This window comes from Eubalaena glacialis, chromosome 19 (assembly GCF_028564815.1).
Source record: "Eubalaena glacialis isolate mEubGla1 chromosome 19, mEubGla1.1.hap2.+ XY, whole genome shotgun sequence".
Lineage (NCBI taxonomy): Eukaryota > Metazoa > Chordata > Mammalia > Artiodactyla > Balaenidae > Eubalaena > Eubalaena glacialis.
The window spans coordinates 1994829-2012758 of NC_083734.1; the positions used below are offsets into that span (position 1 = coordinate 1994829).

Here is a 17930-nt window from a genome sequence, read left to right on the forward strand (position 1 = left end):
TGCCATCACTCCGCAGAGGCAGGTAAGGTGTGTTGGAGTCATGGTCACGACAGACCTGCCTGACTGTCCTTTAGACGAGTTTACCGCATATGTAAAGAGCACACTCAGTCAATATGCACGCATAACTGCAGCAGTTCAGGAGAGAAGGTGAGGCAAGGCCCACGGAGACCTGCAGCCTGGACTCGAGCCGCCAGTTGCAGTGAAGCCTGGCTGAAGCCTCCTGTAGGGCTCAGCCGTGGTAGGGGATAAGGATCTGCCACCAAAGAGACCACGCTTTGCTGCGCAGCCTGAGACCAGCCGGGCAAGTGTCCAGGGGAGGGTGGGGAAAGCAGGCTGGGGCTGCGACTCTTCAGGGAACCTACTCCTCTGCGGGCCCCTCCCCCGACCCTCCCGGGGGCTCTGCGCTCGCACCGCGCCGCGTGCCGGGGCTGCGCGCGTCTGCGTTAACCCCTTACTCCCCGGTAGGACGGCATCCCATTTCACAGGTGAGGAGAGCGAGGCCGCGGGGACGCCCGCCGGGAGCGGCGGGGGCGCCGGCTGGGGGCGCCGGCCGGACGAGCCCCGCCCCGGCCCGCGGCGCAGCCAATGGGCGCGCGGCCTCGGGTGGGGTGACGCGGCGTCAGCGCCCGGCTCCCGGCGGCCGGGTCACGTGCGCCGCCTGACCGACCCGGGCGCCCCGCCCCGCCCTGCGGCCCGGCCCGGCCCAGAGCCGGCGTCCCGCCCGGTCCCCGGTCCCCGGTCCCCGGCCCACCCGGCCCCGTGTGCCAACTGTGAGGCCGGGTTCACTTCTGCCCCGGGCGTCCGAGAGGCTCAGGGGCATCTTCTGTGGGTTCAGAGCCGTTTGGGCAGGTGTCCAGCGCGGGCAAGGCCAAGCCATGTCCTCGCTGCCCGAGCTCAGGGATGAGTGGCGGGGCAGGCACGGGAGTTGCCAGGGCTGCCGGCACTGGGCGTAGCTTCACAGGCTACCGAGACCCCTCCGCACTCCTGGAGCCTCCTTGCCACCCACCTGCCCGTTTGTCCTTCATTCTGCAGCAGCCGAGCCGGGACCTGCCCAGCTGTGGCCGAGGCGGTACAGAGCCAGCAGGGAGCCTTGGGTTCCCCCCACCCCCGCATCAGACATAATGGAACCACATGGCCCTTGACATGGATGATTCTGGTCCTAGATGACTTTGTGTTCTCATGCCAGTTTGCCCTCTACTGTGCGCTGTGCAAGTCATTTCTAGCTCTCTCTGAGCCTCTCTGGCAGTAAACCCTCCACAGAAGAGCTGCTTGAACCCCAAGGTCTGCAGCACAGTGAGGGGTGGGCCTTACAGACATGGAGAGTGAGGCATCAGCTGACACCCATGGGCCACGTCCAAGTATACACGGGTTCTGATTTTGAGTCCATTGTCAAATGTACATTTCACCTGAAAGCTGGATTCCTGGCTTTTCTTGAAAAATGGGACAATCTGGCAACAGCAGGCTACAACGGCCTATGAGCTTCCCCAGTCCCCTCCGTCCCTGGGATCCACCCAGGCAGGGCCCTGGAGGCATTGGGTTAACTACCCATGACCCCATTTCTCACATCATCCGGAGCTCAGGGACCTGCCCCAGGCCTGCAGCCCCGGGCGGGGTGGGGAGGGAATGGCACGTCCCATGGACTCCCTGGTGCTGAGGGCCTGGACCCCCTGCACAGACCCTCTGAAGTCCACCCAGCAAGAACGGTATTTCTGGGTGAGTCGTGCCTGTTCAAGTCCTCTTGTCTGCCCACCCTGGCCCCTCAGGACCCCAAAGAGACCCTTTCCTTGCAAGAGGGGTGGTTGTAGAAAGACTCCTCCTCGGGTGTTTCAGTGGGGGACTGGCGGGCAGGGGGCCGTGAGCCATGAGCGGACCCATGGTGCTCCCACGCTGCCCCCGTCTCCCCAGTCTCTGGCTGCTCCCCCAGGGCCTCCCTGCCCTGCAGGCCCTGGAAGAGGGCTCCAGGGCTTCCTGGCTGCAAAGTGTCCTTGATTCTGGGAACTGGACCAGGCTGCGAGCTCCCCGAGGGCAGGACCTGAGCGGCAGCCCCTCCCCTCCGGCCGGACCAGGCACCCCGCAGGCTCTCAGGAACACGGGCTGAAGCCCGTGGCATCCCGGCAAGTCCACGGTGGAGTCTCAGGGCCAACTCACTGTGCACGGGTCAGGGACACAGCGCCTTGCACAGGGGACATGCCTTCCACTCACAGGGATGGGGGCCCACACTTTGGAGGCCGCTCCCAGACTCCCCCGGCACGGGGTCTTTATCTCACTCCATCTGAGGCCCACCTGAGCTGGCGGAGGTCTGAACGTGGCCCCAGTCTCCTATCAGTAGGCATGGCAGCCCCCTCCTGAGCTGCCCTCCCAGAAGGACAGGTGTGGGGGGCGGGGGGCGGCTCCCTTGCTGGCCATGGAGACGGAGACAGTGCCCTCCCTGCCCGCTCCTCTGCGGCCCTGGTCTGGGAGGCCCAAGGGCTGAGTTTGAGCGGGGTTCTGCAGCTGATCCCAGGCAAACGTCAGGGCCTTGGTCTTCTCACCTGCACATGAGACGTGGGCAGATGTCTCTGCATTTATTCCAGGCTCACCTGGGGGCTTGATGAGTCCATTCCACTTGAGGTGCATCCTTGAACCCTGGGAGGTGAAGGGATTAAAGGGCTCCCCACCTCCCCTGAGCCACCTGGAGAAGGCATAGGCCCCCGCAAGGCCCCTGAGCCTCAGGAAGAGGCCTGCTTCCCAGAGGACCGCCGCCTGCAGCAGCGCCCAGCTCCCAGCACAGGAGAGGAGACGCGAAGCCTTTTTAAAAGGGATAGGGGGCTGAGGGGGGTAACTGCTAAAGAGTAGGGGTTTCTTTTGGGGTGATGAAGATGCTCTAAAATTGATTGTGGTGAGGGTCGCACAACTCTGAATGTGCTAAAAACTACCTGATCATACACTTTGTTATTTTTATTTTTTTATAAATTTATTTTATTTATTTTTGGCTGCGTTGGGCCTTCGTTGTTGCATGCGGGCTTTTCTCTGGTTGTGGGGAGCGGGGGCTACTCTTCGTTGTGGTGCGTGGGCTTCTCATGGCGATGGCTTCTCTTGTTGCAGAGCACAGGCTCTTAGGCGTGAGGGCTTCAGCAGTTGTGGTGCACAGGCTCAGTAGTTGTGGCTCGTGGGCTCTAGAGCGCAGGCTCAGTAGTTGTGGCGCACGGGCTTAGTTGCTCTGCGGCATGTGGGATCTTCCCGGACCAGGGCTCGAACCCGTGTCCCCTGCATTGGCAGGCGGATTCTAAATCATTGTGCCACCAGGGAAGTCCCTAATCATACACTTTAAATGGGTGAATTCATGTTACGTGAACTACATCTCAGTAAAGCTGTTCCAGAAAAGGGGAGCAGTGGCTCTCAAATCCAGCAGCCAGCCAAGCTCGGGGAGCCCAGCGGAGGGTGCTGAGGTGGTGGCTCAGGCCTGGATGCTCACGGCCCCTGGTCTGAGCTGTCAGGCAGGCTGTGGCAGGTTTACAGCCTGTCCAACCGACGCCCCCAAAGCAGGCGGTGCCCCAGGATGGCCAAGCAGGGACAGGCACGGGGCGGAGGTGGGGGCTTCCAGGGTAGGGGCAGCTCGGCCGCCTGGGCATGGCCGGGGCCGGGTGGGGTGGTGAGCTTCCCTGGCTGCTCCCTCCAGCAGGGCCCACTCCGCCGCTGCTTAGAGAAAGCAGGTGGTCGGATCTGGCTGGCCCTCCGGACAGTCACCTCCGACTTGACAGAGATCACACAGCAACAGTCTGTTTGTTTGTTTATTGTGAAGTATTTTACATGCAAGATCCCAAACTAGACAGACGTATCTGGAAGGAGAGCCAGTGGGCGGACAGACGCTCTGATGTTGCCGACTCCCCTCTAAAGACAGGGGTCTGCCGGCAGAGACAGCGACGGGCCGCCAGGCTGTGGGATGCCGGACAACAAACCTGAGAACCCTCACAAATCAAGTGCAAACTCGAGGAAATAAATATCCATCCACCCCTTCCTCCAGGAGTGCCTGGAGAGACGCAGTGATACTCTGGGGTTGACAGCTGTTCCCAGGGTGCCCCAGGGACAGCATGGGCTGGAGCAGGGCACTGGGAGAGGTGGGGGCCACCGGGCGTCTTCTGGGTGCACACACTCAGCCCGGGGGGCGAAGCCGGCTCTGCCCACGTCGGGGACGGGGGAGGGGCCCGGACCTGGCGGCAGCCAGTGCAGAGCACTGCCGCCTTCCACAGTGCTTCCCCTTCGCCAGCCCACAGCCCCCTCAGACCCTCCGGAAGGCTGGGCTGGACTGAGTTAGAAGCGTGCGGAGGCAAGTGGGGCTGTGGCAGCAGGAAGGGATGGGAAGAGCCGAGTCTGGGCTCCTGCTGCCACCGGTCCCCTCTCCCCGCTGGGGCCTTGAGTGAAGGCCCAGGCCTCACGCCTCCCCAGGCCCCTTGCTCTGGACCCTGGGTGAGGCGGGCGAGGGCAGCGAGCCAAGGCAGCGTGGCCCAGGGCAGACAGCACGGTCGCTCACGCTGAGGGGGCTAAAAGAGAGACAGGAGGACGGCCGGCTGACGGCCACCTTGCCCTTTGGCCCGGCCAGCGACGAGCCGCTGCAGCTCTGCAGCCTTGTCCCGCGCATGCTGATAAGCCAGTCGCTCACATGTCACCTGGGGGTTCCGGGCAGGGGCCGCTCTGGGGCAGGCTGGCCAAAGGCCCGCCAGTGCCCGGGTCCCACTGCACTTAGTGCCATGCGCTGCTGCACACCGGCCAGAAAGGCGGGAGGAGAGAGTTAGTTTTCACATCTCAGCACACAACACAGAAAAGGTTAAACACATCCCCAAGAAAATATCTTGACAAAATAAATATTTTAACCTATAATCAGGTATAATTAGTGCTTATAAGGAATCCCAGCAATAATGTAGTGTAATTAAGTACATACTGTATCTGTGATGTCTAATACTGGTGGAGAGGCTGGTGGCTCGGAGGGTCCCACTCCCCAGGGCGGAAGGCTCTGGCCAGCTTCCCTTCCCGAGCGCCGTGCCCCCCAGGCGGAAGGGAGCCAGCGGGAGGGGCCCAGGGTGCCTACGGCTCAGGACAGGAAGGGCGGAGCAGCACCGTCCCGGGCACCTGCTTCCCAGGCTGGCCTACGGGTGGGGCAAGCTGCTGTGACCTGATGGGGGAGCAGAGGGGCAGCTCCAGCTGGGACGGCCAGCGAGGCCGCCACCACCCGCCGCCCCGGTGGCCCCACCTCTCTCAGCTGTGCCTGGCTGAGTAGCTGGAGCTGGGGGGCGGCTTTGCGGGGCCTCCCTGGGCAGATACGTCTCCACTTCACCCTCCATCGGGAGACCCCTGGGCTCCCTGCTTCGCCGGGTGGGAGGCCGGCTCCTCCCTCGGCAGACGCTGGGCCTGGCTGCTGCAGCTCCCGTGGGACTGACCACCCGAGGCCCACTGTCCCCCGCCCCCAGAGAGAGATGCTCCCCAGGCTGCGCCCAAGGCCTGGGGATACCAGCCAGGGTCGCCAGGGACAACTGGGCCACCCAGCCACCTTCTCTGCAGCTCAAGTCAGCCAACTTCAGTCGCTCAGCATCCATGCCGGCCTCGGGGCCCCGCCCTTGGAAACGCCGAGGAGAGGGGTGCAGCTGAGGGTCGGGGCCGGGCGGGGTGCAGGCAGGCTGGCCCAGCTGCGTGGTGGGGACTTCCTGAGCGCCCTCTGAGGAACTGGAGTGTGACAGCCCCAGCCGGACCCCAGGCTTCCTCTCCAGAGGAAGCTGCAGGGTGCCAGGCTGGGTGAGGGTGCCAGGCTGGGTGTGGGTCCCAGGCGGGCAGCACCCCGCTTTCCTCCACACCTGCTCCTGCCGGTGCCCCGCACAGCCCTCCAGCCCCGTCCTAAACACTCCCCCTGGAGCCCACGGCGGCACTGATCCCGGCCTGTGTCAGGCCCAGCCTCTTCTCCCTGCTTGGGCTGCCAGGTGGGAAGGGCTGACCACGCTGCGGGCCAGGCCCACCAGGTGGCCCGGCCAGGCCTTGCCCCGACGCCCAGGCAGCGCGTGCTGGAACGCTGACCTGGGCCGGGGCTCACAGGCTGGCGGAAGCCGCGGCAGCAGTGTGTTCGCTCTTCTGGGCCACAGCACAGGGCGGCCCAGGCTGGACCGGACTTGGGCCGAGCGGCTAGTGCCCTGCCCGTGGCCCGAGATAATCAGCGAGGACCCAAGACAGGAGTGGGTGTCGCCAGCCCCTCCTAGGTTGGCTGGGCGCGGGGTCTGGGGTGGGAGGAGGTCAGGCTTCAGGACAGTCTGCAGGGGAGGCTGAGGCCTCCCCCAGTAGAGTGCAGGGGCCTTAGGTCACTGGGATCTCGCCTGGGGGTGCAACACCGCCTGCTGCTGGGCCCTGGAGGCGGAGGCGTGGAGGCTGCCCCAGACCAGGCCGAAGCACATTCACCAACGTGCAAAGCTCTCCCAAGCTGGCCAGAGCCAGCCCTCACTGTGCAGGCCCCTCCACAGGTAGGGCGGCCACAGGGCCTGCAGTGCGCAAGGGCAGCTTGGCGACAGTAGTGTTATCTCTGCAAGAGCTGACCGGCCAGGGTTGCGAGCTGCCCTCCTGACAGCCCATGGCTCTGCCCACACCAGGAGCATGCAGGCCCGCGGGGGACCCCTTGCTCCCAGGCTCGGCTACTGAGCCAGCTTGGACGTGGGTCTGGGCTAGCAGCTGAGTATGAAGAAAGGGTCAAGCAGATGGCAGGTGAGAGACGCCACCCGTGGGCACCCACAGAGCCTTCTAAAGTGCCGACACTCAGCAGGCAGCAGCAGTCCGGGGAGGGCGACCAAACCCGCAGGTGCAGACCTGCCCTTTCTGGGACAGAGGGGGGCACGGGAGGGCAGGAGAGGCCCGCTGAGCTGGGCAGGGGCACGCCGGGGAAGGGGCTGGGGCCTGAGCCCCTTCTCTGTGCGCAGGTGACCAGAGGAACTGCTCAGAAACAGACCCAAAGGGACTGCCCTGCCTGGGGCTGGACCAGCTGCGGCTCTTCCTGGGAAGAAACAGGCAGAGGGAGCTGGTGGGCAGGAAGAGCAGAAGTTGAGGGGCTGTGACTACAGCAATGCTGTCCCGCCGCCCACAGAGAGGGTGGCTAGAGCTGGTCCTGACTAGCAGAGGCCTGGGAGCAAACACAGTGGCGTTTCCATGGAGACACAGCAGCGCAGGACCAGGAGGGGGCTGGGAATGGGAAGAGTGGCCAGTGCCTGGTGTGGATGGGGGGGAGCTAGAGGTGACCTGCCATGGGGGGGGGCCCAACCACAGGACAGCTCACAGGGCAAAGAGAGCGTCCTCTGACTGCTCCGGCTTCTTCCGGCTGGAGGGATTTGAGGCCGGGGCCGGAGCCTCCGCTGGGGGAGAGGGGAGGTTGGGAACCATTTCGGCAGCTTTGGCCCTTTCTTCAAGGAATTTATCGAACTCTGCAACACAAAACAAGGCCGGCCGGGATTGGTAAGGGCTCAGCTGCATTGAGGCTCCAACAGCCACGCCCACCTGCTCCCCAAAGAGCACCCGCCCCCTTTCCTCCTCCGCCACCACCAGGGCAAGCGGGAAGCCCGCCACAAGCCGGCGGGGTGGGGTGGGGGGGCTGGGGGGTGCCAGTTAGGATTCCTGCCCCACCACTGACTTGGAGCTTTTCCATCGTCCAGATCAGCATAGGAGGCAGGGCAGGGGGAGCTGGAGGGGTGAGTTCCTCCCTGAACTTGGCAGGGAAACCCCCCCACACCCACCAAACAGGGCTCTGTGCCTGCAGAGGGGCCCAGCTGTGCGGCCACAGGGTGCCAGGCCCAGGGGCTCCCTGTGTGCCCTGCTGACTGCATGGCATGTGCCTCGCTTCAGCTGCACTGAGCATCTGGCGGGGGCAAACTGGTCAGCAGTGCAGGTTTGGGGTCACGTGGACCCGGGGCTGCCAACTGTGCCTACTGTTCCCCAGCTGCGGCACCTCCCTCATCAGCACAAGGCCTGGGTGGGACACAGCCCAGGAGCCCACAGGGGAGGCCCGCCCAGGCGGCATGGCGGGGGGCGGGGGCTCCCAGAGCCTGGGGCGGGCACAGCAGCAGCGGGTTGGGGGGGTGGCCTACCTTCGCTCGTGACGCCCTCCTCCAGGTCGTCGCCCTTCTGTGGGAGAGCAGAGAGAGGGCATTAGGACCCGCCTGCCCTGCTGCCGCTCCCGCCCTCGGCCACCCCAGGGCGGCACCCGAGCAAAACTTCCTACTTCCCGTCCCCCCGAGTTCTGTAAGAGCAAAGCACTGCTCTCGTCTTATCGGAGACACAGAAACTTTGTTTTTAAAAAGTAAAAACAAAAAGAGTAGGTTCTAGGTTCTGATCCCCCAGAAGGGTCAGAAAGCAAAAATTCTAAAAGGTGCAGGCTCGTTCTCCGGCTGAGCCGCGGGGCAGGCCTGCAGGGCGGCCAGGAGGCTGTGCCTCAGGCAGCCAGGGCCCCGGGCGCTCCTCCACTGGGCGTCCCCTCGTGGGCAGCCACAGGGCGCTGGGAGGTCATGGCCACGCCAGCAGCGGGGAACCGCGTGAGGCCTGGAAGCATGGGGCCAGACCCTGCGGCGCTCTGGCAGGGGGGCTGCTCGGCTGCAGCCTCCGGGGGGCGGCGCCAGCATCCTCCTGCGCCCCGATGCTGTCGCTGGGGAGGCTCTGGGGCGTCAATTCTGTGTGGGAACGTGGGGGCCACTGGGAACTCCGCACAGATAGTGACGGGGAAGCGGACACGGCCCGGGCTTCCTTCCTGGCTCTGCCCCTGACCTGCCGCGCGGCTGGCTGGGAGGTCCCTGGCCCTCGAGCGCGGGTGCCCCCCGTGAGGTGGGGGCCCTGGCCTGCCTGCTCTGTGATGGGAGCTGTTTCTTTCCGGGCATTCCCTGGGAAAGGCATAATGGGGGGGCCCCTCCTCCCCTGGCACGGCACCCGAGTCTTTGGAAAGCCCGGCTTTGGTGGGGGGGTTGGGGGCTGGCCCGGAGCGGCAGGAGGCGAGTCCTGGGGGCTGAGGTCTGCCGTCCTAGTTGGGGGGGGGGGTGTCCTGAGGGGAGGCAGCGAGAAGCAAGAGACGAGTTGTCCTCAGGTCACGGGGAGGGTACCACCAGCCGTGACCATGCACAAACACCTCCCCTCCCCGGGTGCATTTCTTCACCAGCCCCGGGGTGGGGGGCTGGGGGCGGTGGTGAGAGTGCTTGGCGGGGGGCAGCGGGGGACCGGCCAGCACAGCCCTCCCCTCTCAGACCGGCTGCCCTTGGCAGCTGCACTATGTCCTAACCTTCCTGCCCATCTCTGGGGATAAAGACAATGGTCCCTGGAACCATTAAATCCAAGATAGCAGGAGATGCTGGGGAAGGGGGATGAGAGTGAATTAAAAAACAAACACCAACTCATGTCTGTTGTAAATTTCACAATTAAAAGAAAAAAATGTCTCTGGGTATATTTCACAATTAAAAGAAAAAAATGAAAACCAAAAAATAAATAAATAAAAATAAAAATATAAATTAAAAAGCGCACAAAAACCCCAAACCAAAAGAACCCAAGCACACACACACCTGAAACCGTAGTAACTGGGAAAAATCAGTGTGCGTCCTGGGGGCGGTGTGGCCGGGCCCCCCCGAGCAGGTGCGGACCCCAGGGGCGTCTGCCTGGCCTCCCCTCCTCCACCTCCCCAGGGAACGGCCCCGCGCCGGCCCCCAGGCCTCCTGTCCTCAGAGGCGCCTCGGCCTCGCCACTCCCCACACGAGATAGAAAAGTCGAGTCTCACCAGGTCGGTCCTGAGCCACACCTCAATGTCGTCCATGACAGACGGCTGCACCACGGGGATCTATGGAAGCGGCAGGCAGCGGCCAGGCAGCCCGCGGCCAGGCAGGGGAGACAGAACAGCAGACACGTCAACCCAAGCAGCCCGACGGAGCCAGACGCACACAGAGCAGAACACGCTGGCATAGCAGGCGGGCACGCAGGCAGCCGCGAGTGAGATGGCAGGTGAGGGAAGCAGCAGCTCTAGGAAGCGGGGCCAGCGGGGGGCGGGGCGGGACAGGACGGGACGCAGTGGGGAGGGAGGCGCAGTACGCGTTCTTCAGTGGATAACTTTTTGACTAGTGTGTCCCCCTCTCAGCCCTGGGGCGCCGGCCTGCAGGCCAGCGTGGAGCCCCTCCGTCTGGTACAGTCCCGGCCCCGAGACTACGGGGCAGCCGCGTGGCCGTCCGCCCAGGGCAGGGCAGGAGGAAGGTGGTCCAGGCTCACTCACTGAAAGGATGGTGTCCTGGGGCATTTCTGAGCGGGAAGGGCACCCAGGCCTGGGTGGGGCCTGGCCCACAGCAGGCCGGCACATTCCTCCACCAGCAGACACAGGCCAAAGCAAGGGCTTTGATGACAAAAGGGAGCTCGGGCTTTGGTTGTCTTTGTGTCTCTTTAGTGGAAGAATCAGGAAGAAGCCTGAATGCAGCAGCCTCCTCTCATCCCACCCTTTCCTCCCAGCTTTCAATGGCTGTCTGTGGTTCCAGCATCAAAGAAAAGAAGTGCAACTGAAAGCAGGGGAGTCGGTGGGGGGGTGGCGCGGGGGGAGCAGGGGAGCGGTTGGGAGGGGGGGACCAGGGTCCTGAGCAAAGGAGGGCACCCCTCTGGTGCCTGGGCCCTCTCCACGCCTGGGCCACCCATGCCCAGGGCCTGAAAATCTATCTGGCTAGAAACAGTTAAGCTGCTGTCAGACATAATAAAATGATAATGTGATAAGAAGTAAAAGTAACCTTTAACCCCTTCGAAGCCACGTTAATGAAATGTTGGCTCCCAGACTAGAGAAACGAGTGGATGGCCCTTGATCGAGGTGACCTGCATCCTCACCTCGGCTGGGTCTGGGAAGTACCTCCTGGGACTCACTCACAAGCTCACTATTTCTAGAAAAATTGCCTGCACTGTGTCTGTAGCTGGGTTCACCCCAATGTCACATAGCCGGGCTGGCAGACCCTCCTCTGGCTTCCACATGTGTTTCAGAGAGGCTCAGGCCAACCTCGATCAGATTAGGGAGATTCTGTCTATGTTGCCATTTTATTTCTTTGACCTACTGGAGACTTAAGAATGTTGAAATGAAAAAATATCAAGGAGTTCAAACCACCCTGAAATGACTCATGGTGACAAGGAACATGTGGTCCTCCCTCCGGGCAGGACGCCAAGGGGCTGCTGGCAGCACCTGAAGCCGACTTCCCTCCCCACAGAGCAGGGGCCAGCGGCATCCAGGGTGCGACCGGCCAGTTTTACGCCTGCTGACGGGGCTTCTGCCCGACACGTTCCCATGACAGGAGATGCCAATTTTCGTTATCATGATGCTTCTAAGCCAGAACGCCCAGCCTCGGGGAGGACTCGTGCCACACCGCCAAATCCCCAGGACCAAGCGTGGGAAGTCAGTGTGTCTCCAGGGAGAAACCCGCCAACTCCAGCTGCGGGAGCAGGGGGGCGGCCCCTGACACCCACCAGCCTCGGCCCGCCCAGGAGGAGCGGAGATTCCTCGGGTCGCAAAGCTTGAAAAAAGACACTAAGGTGTCATGGGCCTTAGGCCTTCAGGTTTTGCTCATAACTTTTTTGCTACTGTTCAGAATTGGTCCCTTGGGGCCGGGGATTGCGCCTCAGTTTTCTCCTCTGGACCGATCTTGAGAGCCAGCACGCTCAGAAAATAAACACTGACATGTGAGAAGCTCCGCCCCCCTCAAAACAAGCCCGCCCCCCCACAAGTCAGGGGTGGGAGCACAGTTCTTCCCTCTCCTCGGCTGGACTTGCTCCCTCCCAGGAGCTCCCCACCTCCGGGGCCCCAAGAAGCCCCAGGTTTGGGGCCTCAGCCTGGTCTGTGAAACGGGGCAACGGCTTCCGCCACTCACGACCCCAGAGCCCTTCAGTTCCAGTTGGGTGCTTCCGTTTCTAATTCAGAAACCCAGGGATGCCGGAGCCGTCAGGCCTGAGCTCTGACTGAGAGGCGCTGGCCGAGGGCGTGCATCACGTGGAGTCGGGTGTGGGTGACAGGAGAGCTCACGTGACGGGGGGATGGGCCGCCCTGCCAGGCTGGACGCAGCCTGGGCTCACGAGCCGCCTGCCTGGGAATCGATGGGGGAGCACGGCGCCAGGAGCACGGCAAAGCTGCCCCCAAACCGGGTGCTTCAGACACACTAGACACTCGCGCTGCCCTGCAAACAGGAGCTGCTCTGTCACCGCTCCGGCTGCGGGCACATCCCCAGGCCTGAGAGGCCTCAGCGCTCTCACCCTGGGCGACCTGGGCTCTGACACGCCCTGGGGTGAGCACCTCCCGGGCAAGGGGGCTGCCAGAGTGTGAGTTGGAGGAAGGAGACGGAAAGGGAAACAGATGCAACAAGAAAAAAAATAAAGGGAGCGCGTGCGGGTACACCCTTGTATACAGACCGGCCCCCCAAACTCCCTCGCTCCGAGGACGGCTGGACGGGGCTGGCTGGCTGAGGTGCTGGATGCAGAGGGCAGCCGCGGACGTGGCAGGGGTGGGCCAGCCTGGGCTCAGGCCGGCAGCCCTGTGTGTGGGCGGGAGGGTCACCGGCTCAAAGGGGGAAGGGCGCCGCCAGGTCTGCGTAGGGGGCCCCGCCCCAAGCCTGGGCTTGGGCAGCGGCAGACTTTTCACTAACCTCCTTGGGTTCCTGCTGCGACTGATACTCGTTCACCTAGCCTGGCTGCACCCTGCGTATGGGTGACAGGCCTCTGACCGCCGCCGGGAGAGGCAAGAGCACCGCCGTCCCCGGGCAGGCTGCTCGAGAAGGTTCTTGGGGCTCTCCTCCACGGTAACGGGCCTGGTGCTGGACCTGGACGCCCGACACGCCTTCCCGCAAGGAAACCTGTACCATTTCCAACGCGGCCAGACCAAGTGCTGCGCTCGGGTGCGATGTTTCCAGGGGCTGTTGCCCTCCGACAGCTCTCCTGCCACCTCCCCAACCTGAGGCTCAGTCTACAGGCCCTTTGGTCTCGCTCAATAGTACAAAAAGTTTCCAAGTAAAGAATTTGTACTTGGCAGGTTTGGAAAGACTCAGGGTTTCTATGCTATGGGAAATGAGGCAAAGCAATTAATATACGCTGTTTAAAAGAAAACAAAACACTGCAGTCGGGCAGGTGAGACACGGGGTTAGCTGTTAGTCGGGCTTGTTTCTGAAGTCGGAGACTGGAGCTCTAGGTGGGGCCGGGCAGGCGTGGGTGCCACCACCGGCTGCCAAGCCACACGCGGGGCGGCTGTGTGGGCAGTATCATTTTTTGCAGGACTAATAGGCACAAGGACACACGGCTGGATCCTCCCAATTTGGACAGTGGAGTGGACGTGGTCTCCAGGACTGCTGCTCTAAGGCCACCCGCACATGTGGGCCAGAGCCCCTGCTTGTCCCCAGAGAAGCAAACAAGGGGCCGGACTAGCCCATGTCCCTAAGAACGGCCTTGGGGTCCGGTGCAGCAAGCAGGATGGGCTGCCGGCAGGTGGAGGCAGACGGCCCCCCGAGTTCGGCTGTGCTGGGCAGGCAGACACCCTGACGCCCGGCTCTGACGGCCCTTTGACCCGTGTCCTCGAGAGCTGGTCACACTTGCTTAGGCAGGTGACCCTGTGCTGCCCGCAGGCTCGGGCATGCTGGCCCAGCCTGAAGAGCCCTCCCCTGGCCCCAGGCTGGCCCGGCCCCAAGGGGTCAGTTAGGCTTCCTCTTGGTGTGTCTAGGTCTCCCGCTCAGGTCCACCACGCACAGACTCTGGTCTCGGAGGTGAAATCGTCCCTGCACCGCAGGCAGCCTGCAGCAAGTGACCTCTCTGTGCACAGACTTGGGGCCACCTGATCACGAGGCAGGAGGGATCCTCCCAGGTCTTGGAGCCATGGACGCCCTACTTCCTGAGGCTGACTGCGTGTATGATACCCAGCATCTTCTTATTCCGTTCCAATAGCGTTTGTGTGTTTCTTTAGGAGGTCTCAGATCCTCCCGGGGGACACAGTGGGCACAAACAATTACAGGACGAAACCCCATCGGCCTAGACTGCCACATTCACAGGCTGGGCGGAGTTCTCTGCGCAGTCAGATGCTTTGAGCCTGTCCTCTTAGAAACATCCCCTCCCAAGCAGAGGCCACAGTAACTTGTGCCCATCCTGGAAAAGTGAATACTGCCCAGAGCTCCAGAAACGGTAGAAGGAGGGAAAGGGCCCTCCCCTCACTCCTGCAAACGCCCGGACCGCCACAGAAAACCAGAGATGGCGTTTCTGGGGCTGGAAGTCTGCGGCTTAAGGAGACAGACAGGAGGGGAAGACTGGGCACCCGCGAGAAGACAGAGGGAAGCGCTGGGGGTGGTTGTGGTGGGGGGACAAGGGGCTCAGCGCGGCTGGTGACCTCTCACCATTCCTTGGGCTATGAGCCAGCTGTCTATGGGCTCCAGGTAAGAGTCCCCACCTTTACCTCTCTTCTGGGCCGAGGACAGAAAAGTCCCAGAAAGGAAAGTCACAGCAAGACCCGTGGTAAAGAAGGCAATAGCACATGTCGTGGAAACAGAAAAGCCACTGTCAGAGCTGGTCCCCCGTCACCTGAGGAGCTGGGACCCAGCGGCCCACCCCCCAAACATGCCCTTACCTCCTGGATAAAAGAAGAGGCGTTTAGTAACAGGGACCCCAAGAGGGTAACACACACTTGAACCCCTGTTCCCGCGCCCCCGGGAAACCTCCTGGGGCCGCAGAAGGCCGGCTGGGGCTGCCCTCTGCCTGGGCTCTCAGGGTCACCGAGGGGCGGCTTCACAGAACCAGCTTTTGCACAATCATCTCTACTTTCTTCTTACTTATTATCTTTTTCCTCCTCAGTTACCTGTGCGTTCTTTTTCCAAACTCTTAATGTGAATGATGAATTTGGGGATATTGCCTTTTCTAAATGATAAAAGTATTTAAAGTTAGAACTACTGATTTGGTTGTACCGTGAAGGTGTAGCTACACAGTTTTTTCCCCTTTGTTGTGTTCTTAATTTCTCCCTTGGCCCAGTTTTCATTTCCAGGGCAGCATTGTTTAGGATATGGAACAACGTAACCCGAAGTACAGGCCTGAAGATGCATATAAGTGTGTGTGCACACAGATACAAAGACACACCCACAGACAGGCACACAGACAGGCACACACACACGCACACACACACAGCCCACACGAACCCTGCTCCCTGCAACACCCCATCAAGCAGGGCACACGAGGAGCAGCCTGCCTGCTGCAGGCGGAAATGTTGAAAACAGGAGGCAGGCCAGGCACCCCGGGTGAAGGGCAGGGAGCTGGCTGCATTCCTGTGCTTGGACCCTGGGCACTGGCAGAGGCAGCTCCTGGCCTGGGCCGGGCGGGCCCTGGAGGCAGAGTGGAAAGCTGACCAGGCCGGCCTGGCCAGCTGGGCCAGGAGGAGGGGCCGGCCTTACTGGCTCCCTGGTGCCCTGAGTTGGGGCGGGGGGCCGTCCTCAGCAACACGACCACTGGGCCACCGCACAGCCCAGCCTCAGGGGTTCTGTGGGGGGCGGGGCACTGAGAGCCGCAGCCTGGGTGGCTCTTCTGCGCCCCCTGGTGGCCGGTGCAGAGGGACGCACGGCCCTCACCAAGCTGGCTGAGCCGGAAGGGACATGGGGACCAGGGGACGAGCTTTCCCGGGGACACCAGGCCTCAGCACTGCCGCCTGCCCGGGCCACTTGGACAGGGGCTGCGGGAGGCCAAGGGCTGGTGTTTGGGAAGCCAGGCTCCCCTCCAGTGGACAGATGAGTTCTGCCCCTTTGTAGCCCGGGATGGGGCGGGCCGGGGGGCGGCTGTTCTGGGGCTACTGTCCCCCTAAACCCCCCCCCCCCGCATACATTCATTCACTCGCGGCCACACACATTTCTCAGTTAGGCGAGAAGGGAACCTCCTCACGAGAAGCATGAAGGCACAAACCTTTTCCTTCGGGGACCTGCGATCTCCCAGAAATCACAGAAGCCCCTCCTCCACCTCAAAGCACCTCTGCCCTCAGCGCTGCTCCTCCCCCTCCAGCCCCCTCCCCAAACCAGCCCCGACCACCAGCCACCTTCTGACAGCAGGCCTGCAGGGACAGGCCCAGGCCACCGTTTCCCTTCTGTCAGAGCACCGCCCACCCCAGGGCACTGCAACCTTTAAGGAGAGACCCTCTCTGGCCACAGGAGCCCTGCGCCCTGAGAGCTCAGAGCCACCACGGGGGAGAGCAGGGGCTCCCCATCAGACCTCCCCGGGGTGCAGCCCCACCCCAGGCCGCTCGCGGGGTGCCCTCCCCACATCTCTGCCTCTCTGGGCCTGTCTCCTCCTGGGTGTCCTGACATGGGCGTCCCCATGGGTGGGGGGCACTCAGGAGCTGACATGGCTCACCCCAGTCTGCACTCCGCACCGCCAGCTCTGCCTAACTCTCCAGCTGGCTTCACCAGACCGCCCCGCTTTCCCTCCAGGCAGAAAAACAGGGCGAGAGACCTACCACTTCGGTGCTCTGTTTCCGACCGTCTATCGCAGAAGCAAGTACTCCGACAGCCTGGGGGTCCTCGTAGGTGGCCCTGGGGACGAAGTAGCACAAGCAGAGTGGTCACGGGGGACGGACAGGTGGTGACCTGCAATCACCCTCCACCTTCGGCACCTTCCTCACGAGTACTCAGAGGCCTTGGCATTTAGGCCGTGGTCTGGCCGCAGCTGAAGCCAGGAGGCCTGTGTTCAAGCATAGCCCAGCCACTCACTCCCTCTGGGGTCTGGGACTCTGTACCACCTCCATTTCCCTCTGTTAAGTAACACTAGGAGGCATTTGTAAAGCTCAAGGACAGGGTGTCAGAGGGCCCGGAACTGCTTGGAGGGAGAGGCTAGATAGAGGCAAAGGGGTCATAATTCTCATTTTAAAAGCAGCGGCCTTGGCTTCCCTGGTGGCACAGTGGTTAAGAATCCGCCTGCCAATGCAGGGAACACAGGTTCGAGTCCTGGTCCGGGAAGATCCCACGTGCCACGGAGCAACTAAGCCCGTGCGCCACAACTACTGAGCCTGCACTCTAGAGCCTGCGCGCCACAGCTACTGAGCCTGCATGCTGCAACTACTGAAGCCTGTGCGCCCTAGAGCCCGTGCTCCGCAGCAAGAGAAACACCGCAACGAGAAGCCCATGTGCCGCAACGAAGGGTAGCCCCCGCTTGCCGCAACTAGAGAAAGCCCGTGCACAGCAACGAAGACCCAACCAACGCAGCCAAAAAAAATAAAAAATAAAAAAATATAATAATAATAATAAAGCAGCAGCCTCAGTGGCATCTGACAAGGAAGGTGGTCTCCCGGTCTGGGGTGAGGGTCTGTCACTCATTGCGGGGTTGTCTTCCTCTGCTCCCCGACTTCTTTTGCTGTATCCATTTTGAAAGCAGCTGCTGCTAAAAGGTGCCTGGGGCCCTGGGCTTCTGGTCAACCTGCTGAGTCCTGAGTATGGGACTCAAAGAGCTGGATGCGTCAAGATGCTGGGTCCTGGGGGAGGTGGTCAAAGGCTGAACAGAAAGCTCAAAGCAGGTTCCAGGGAGATGCAGGGGGTTGTGTGTTTTGGAATCAACCACCCTAATTCCACAGGGCTCATCTTGGCCAGAGCCCGTCAGGAAAGACGCTGCTCGCACCCCAGGGGCGAGGAACCAACTCGGTGCCTGCCTGCCCCACCCCGTGCCCCCAGCTCCTCCTACAGACGAAGTTTCTGAGGCAGCAGTAGCACGGGGGCAGGGAGAGCAGGGGAGCACAGCGTCTGACTGAGGGGAGAAACCCGCATGGCCGCCCGGCTCCGGGTGCTGGCCTCCACTCAACAGCTGTGTCTACCGCCAGGTCCCGGCAACCGGAGTGGAAAGGCCTGGCCCCAGTGAATAAAAGGCCCCTTTGTGTTGGCCGTGGGCCCAGGCCGGGGTCAGCCCCGCCCAGCGTCCTCTGAGAGCCACCGGGAGGGTCCCCACAT

At 62.4% G+C, this 17930-nt stretch overlaps 1 protein-coding gene across 3 annotated transcripts in view; it reads right to left on the reverse strand.

Moving 5' to 3' along the window:
• Positions 1–3756: 3756 nt before the first annotated feature.
• Positions 3757–17930, reverse strand: part of TOM1L2 (target of myb1 like 2 membrane trafficking protein) — an 82769-nt gene continuing 68595 nt past the window's right edge. The window contains exons 12-16 of one of the 3 annotated variants that reach the window (XM_061176164.1): positions 16451–16526; positions 14358–14423; positions 9755–9814; positions 8088–8124; positions 3757–7427 (exon numbers count right to left, since the gene is read on the reverse strand). In XM_061176164.1, the coding sequence (XP_061032147.1) occupies positions 7279–7427; positions 8088–8124; positions 9755–9814; positions 14358–14423; positions 16451–16526 (388 nt within the window). In that variant the 3' untranslated portion in view covers positions 3757–7278. The remainder of the gene's footprint in view (positions 7428–8087; positions 8125–9754; positions 9815–14357; positions 14424–16450; positions 16527–17930) is intronic. The other 2 variants (XM_061176162.1, XM_061176163.1) reach the window with 2 other exon arrangements.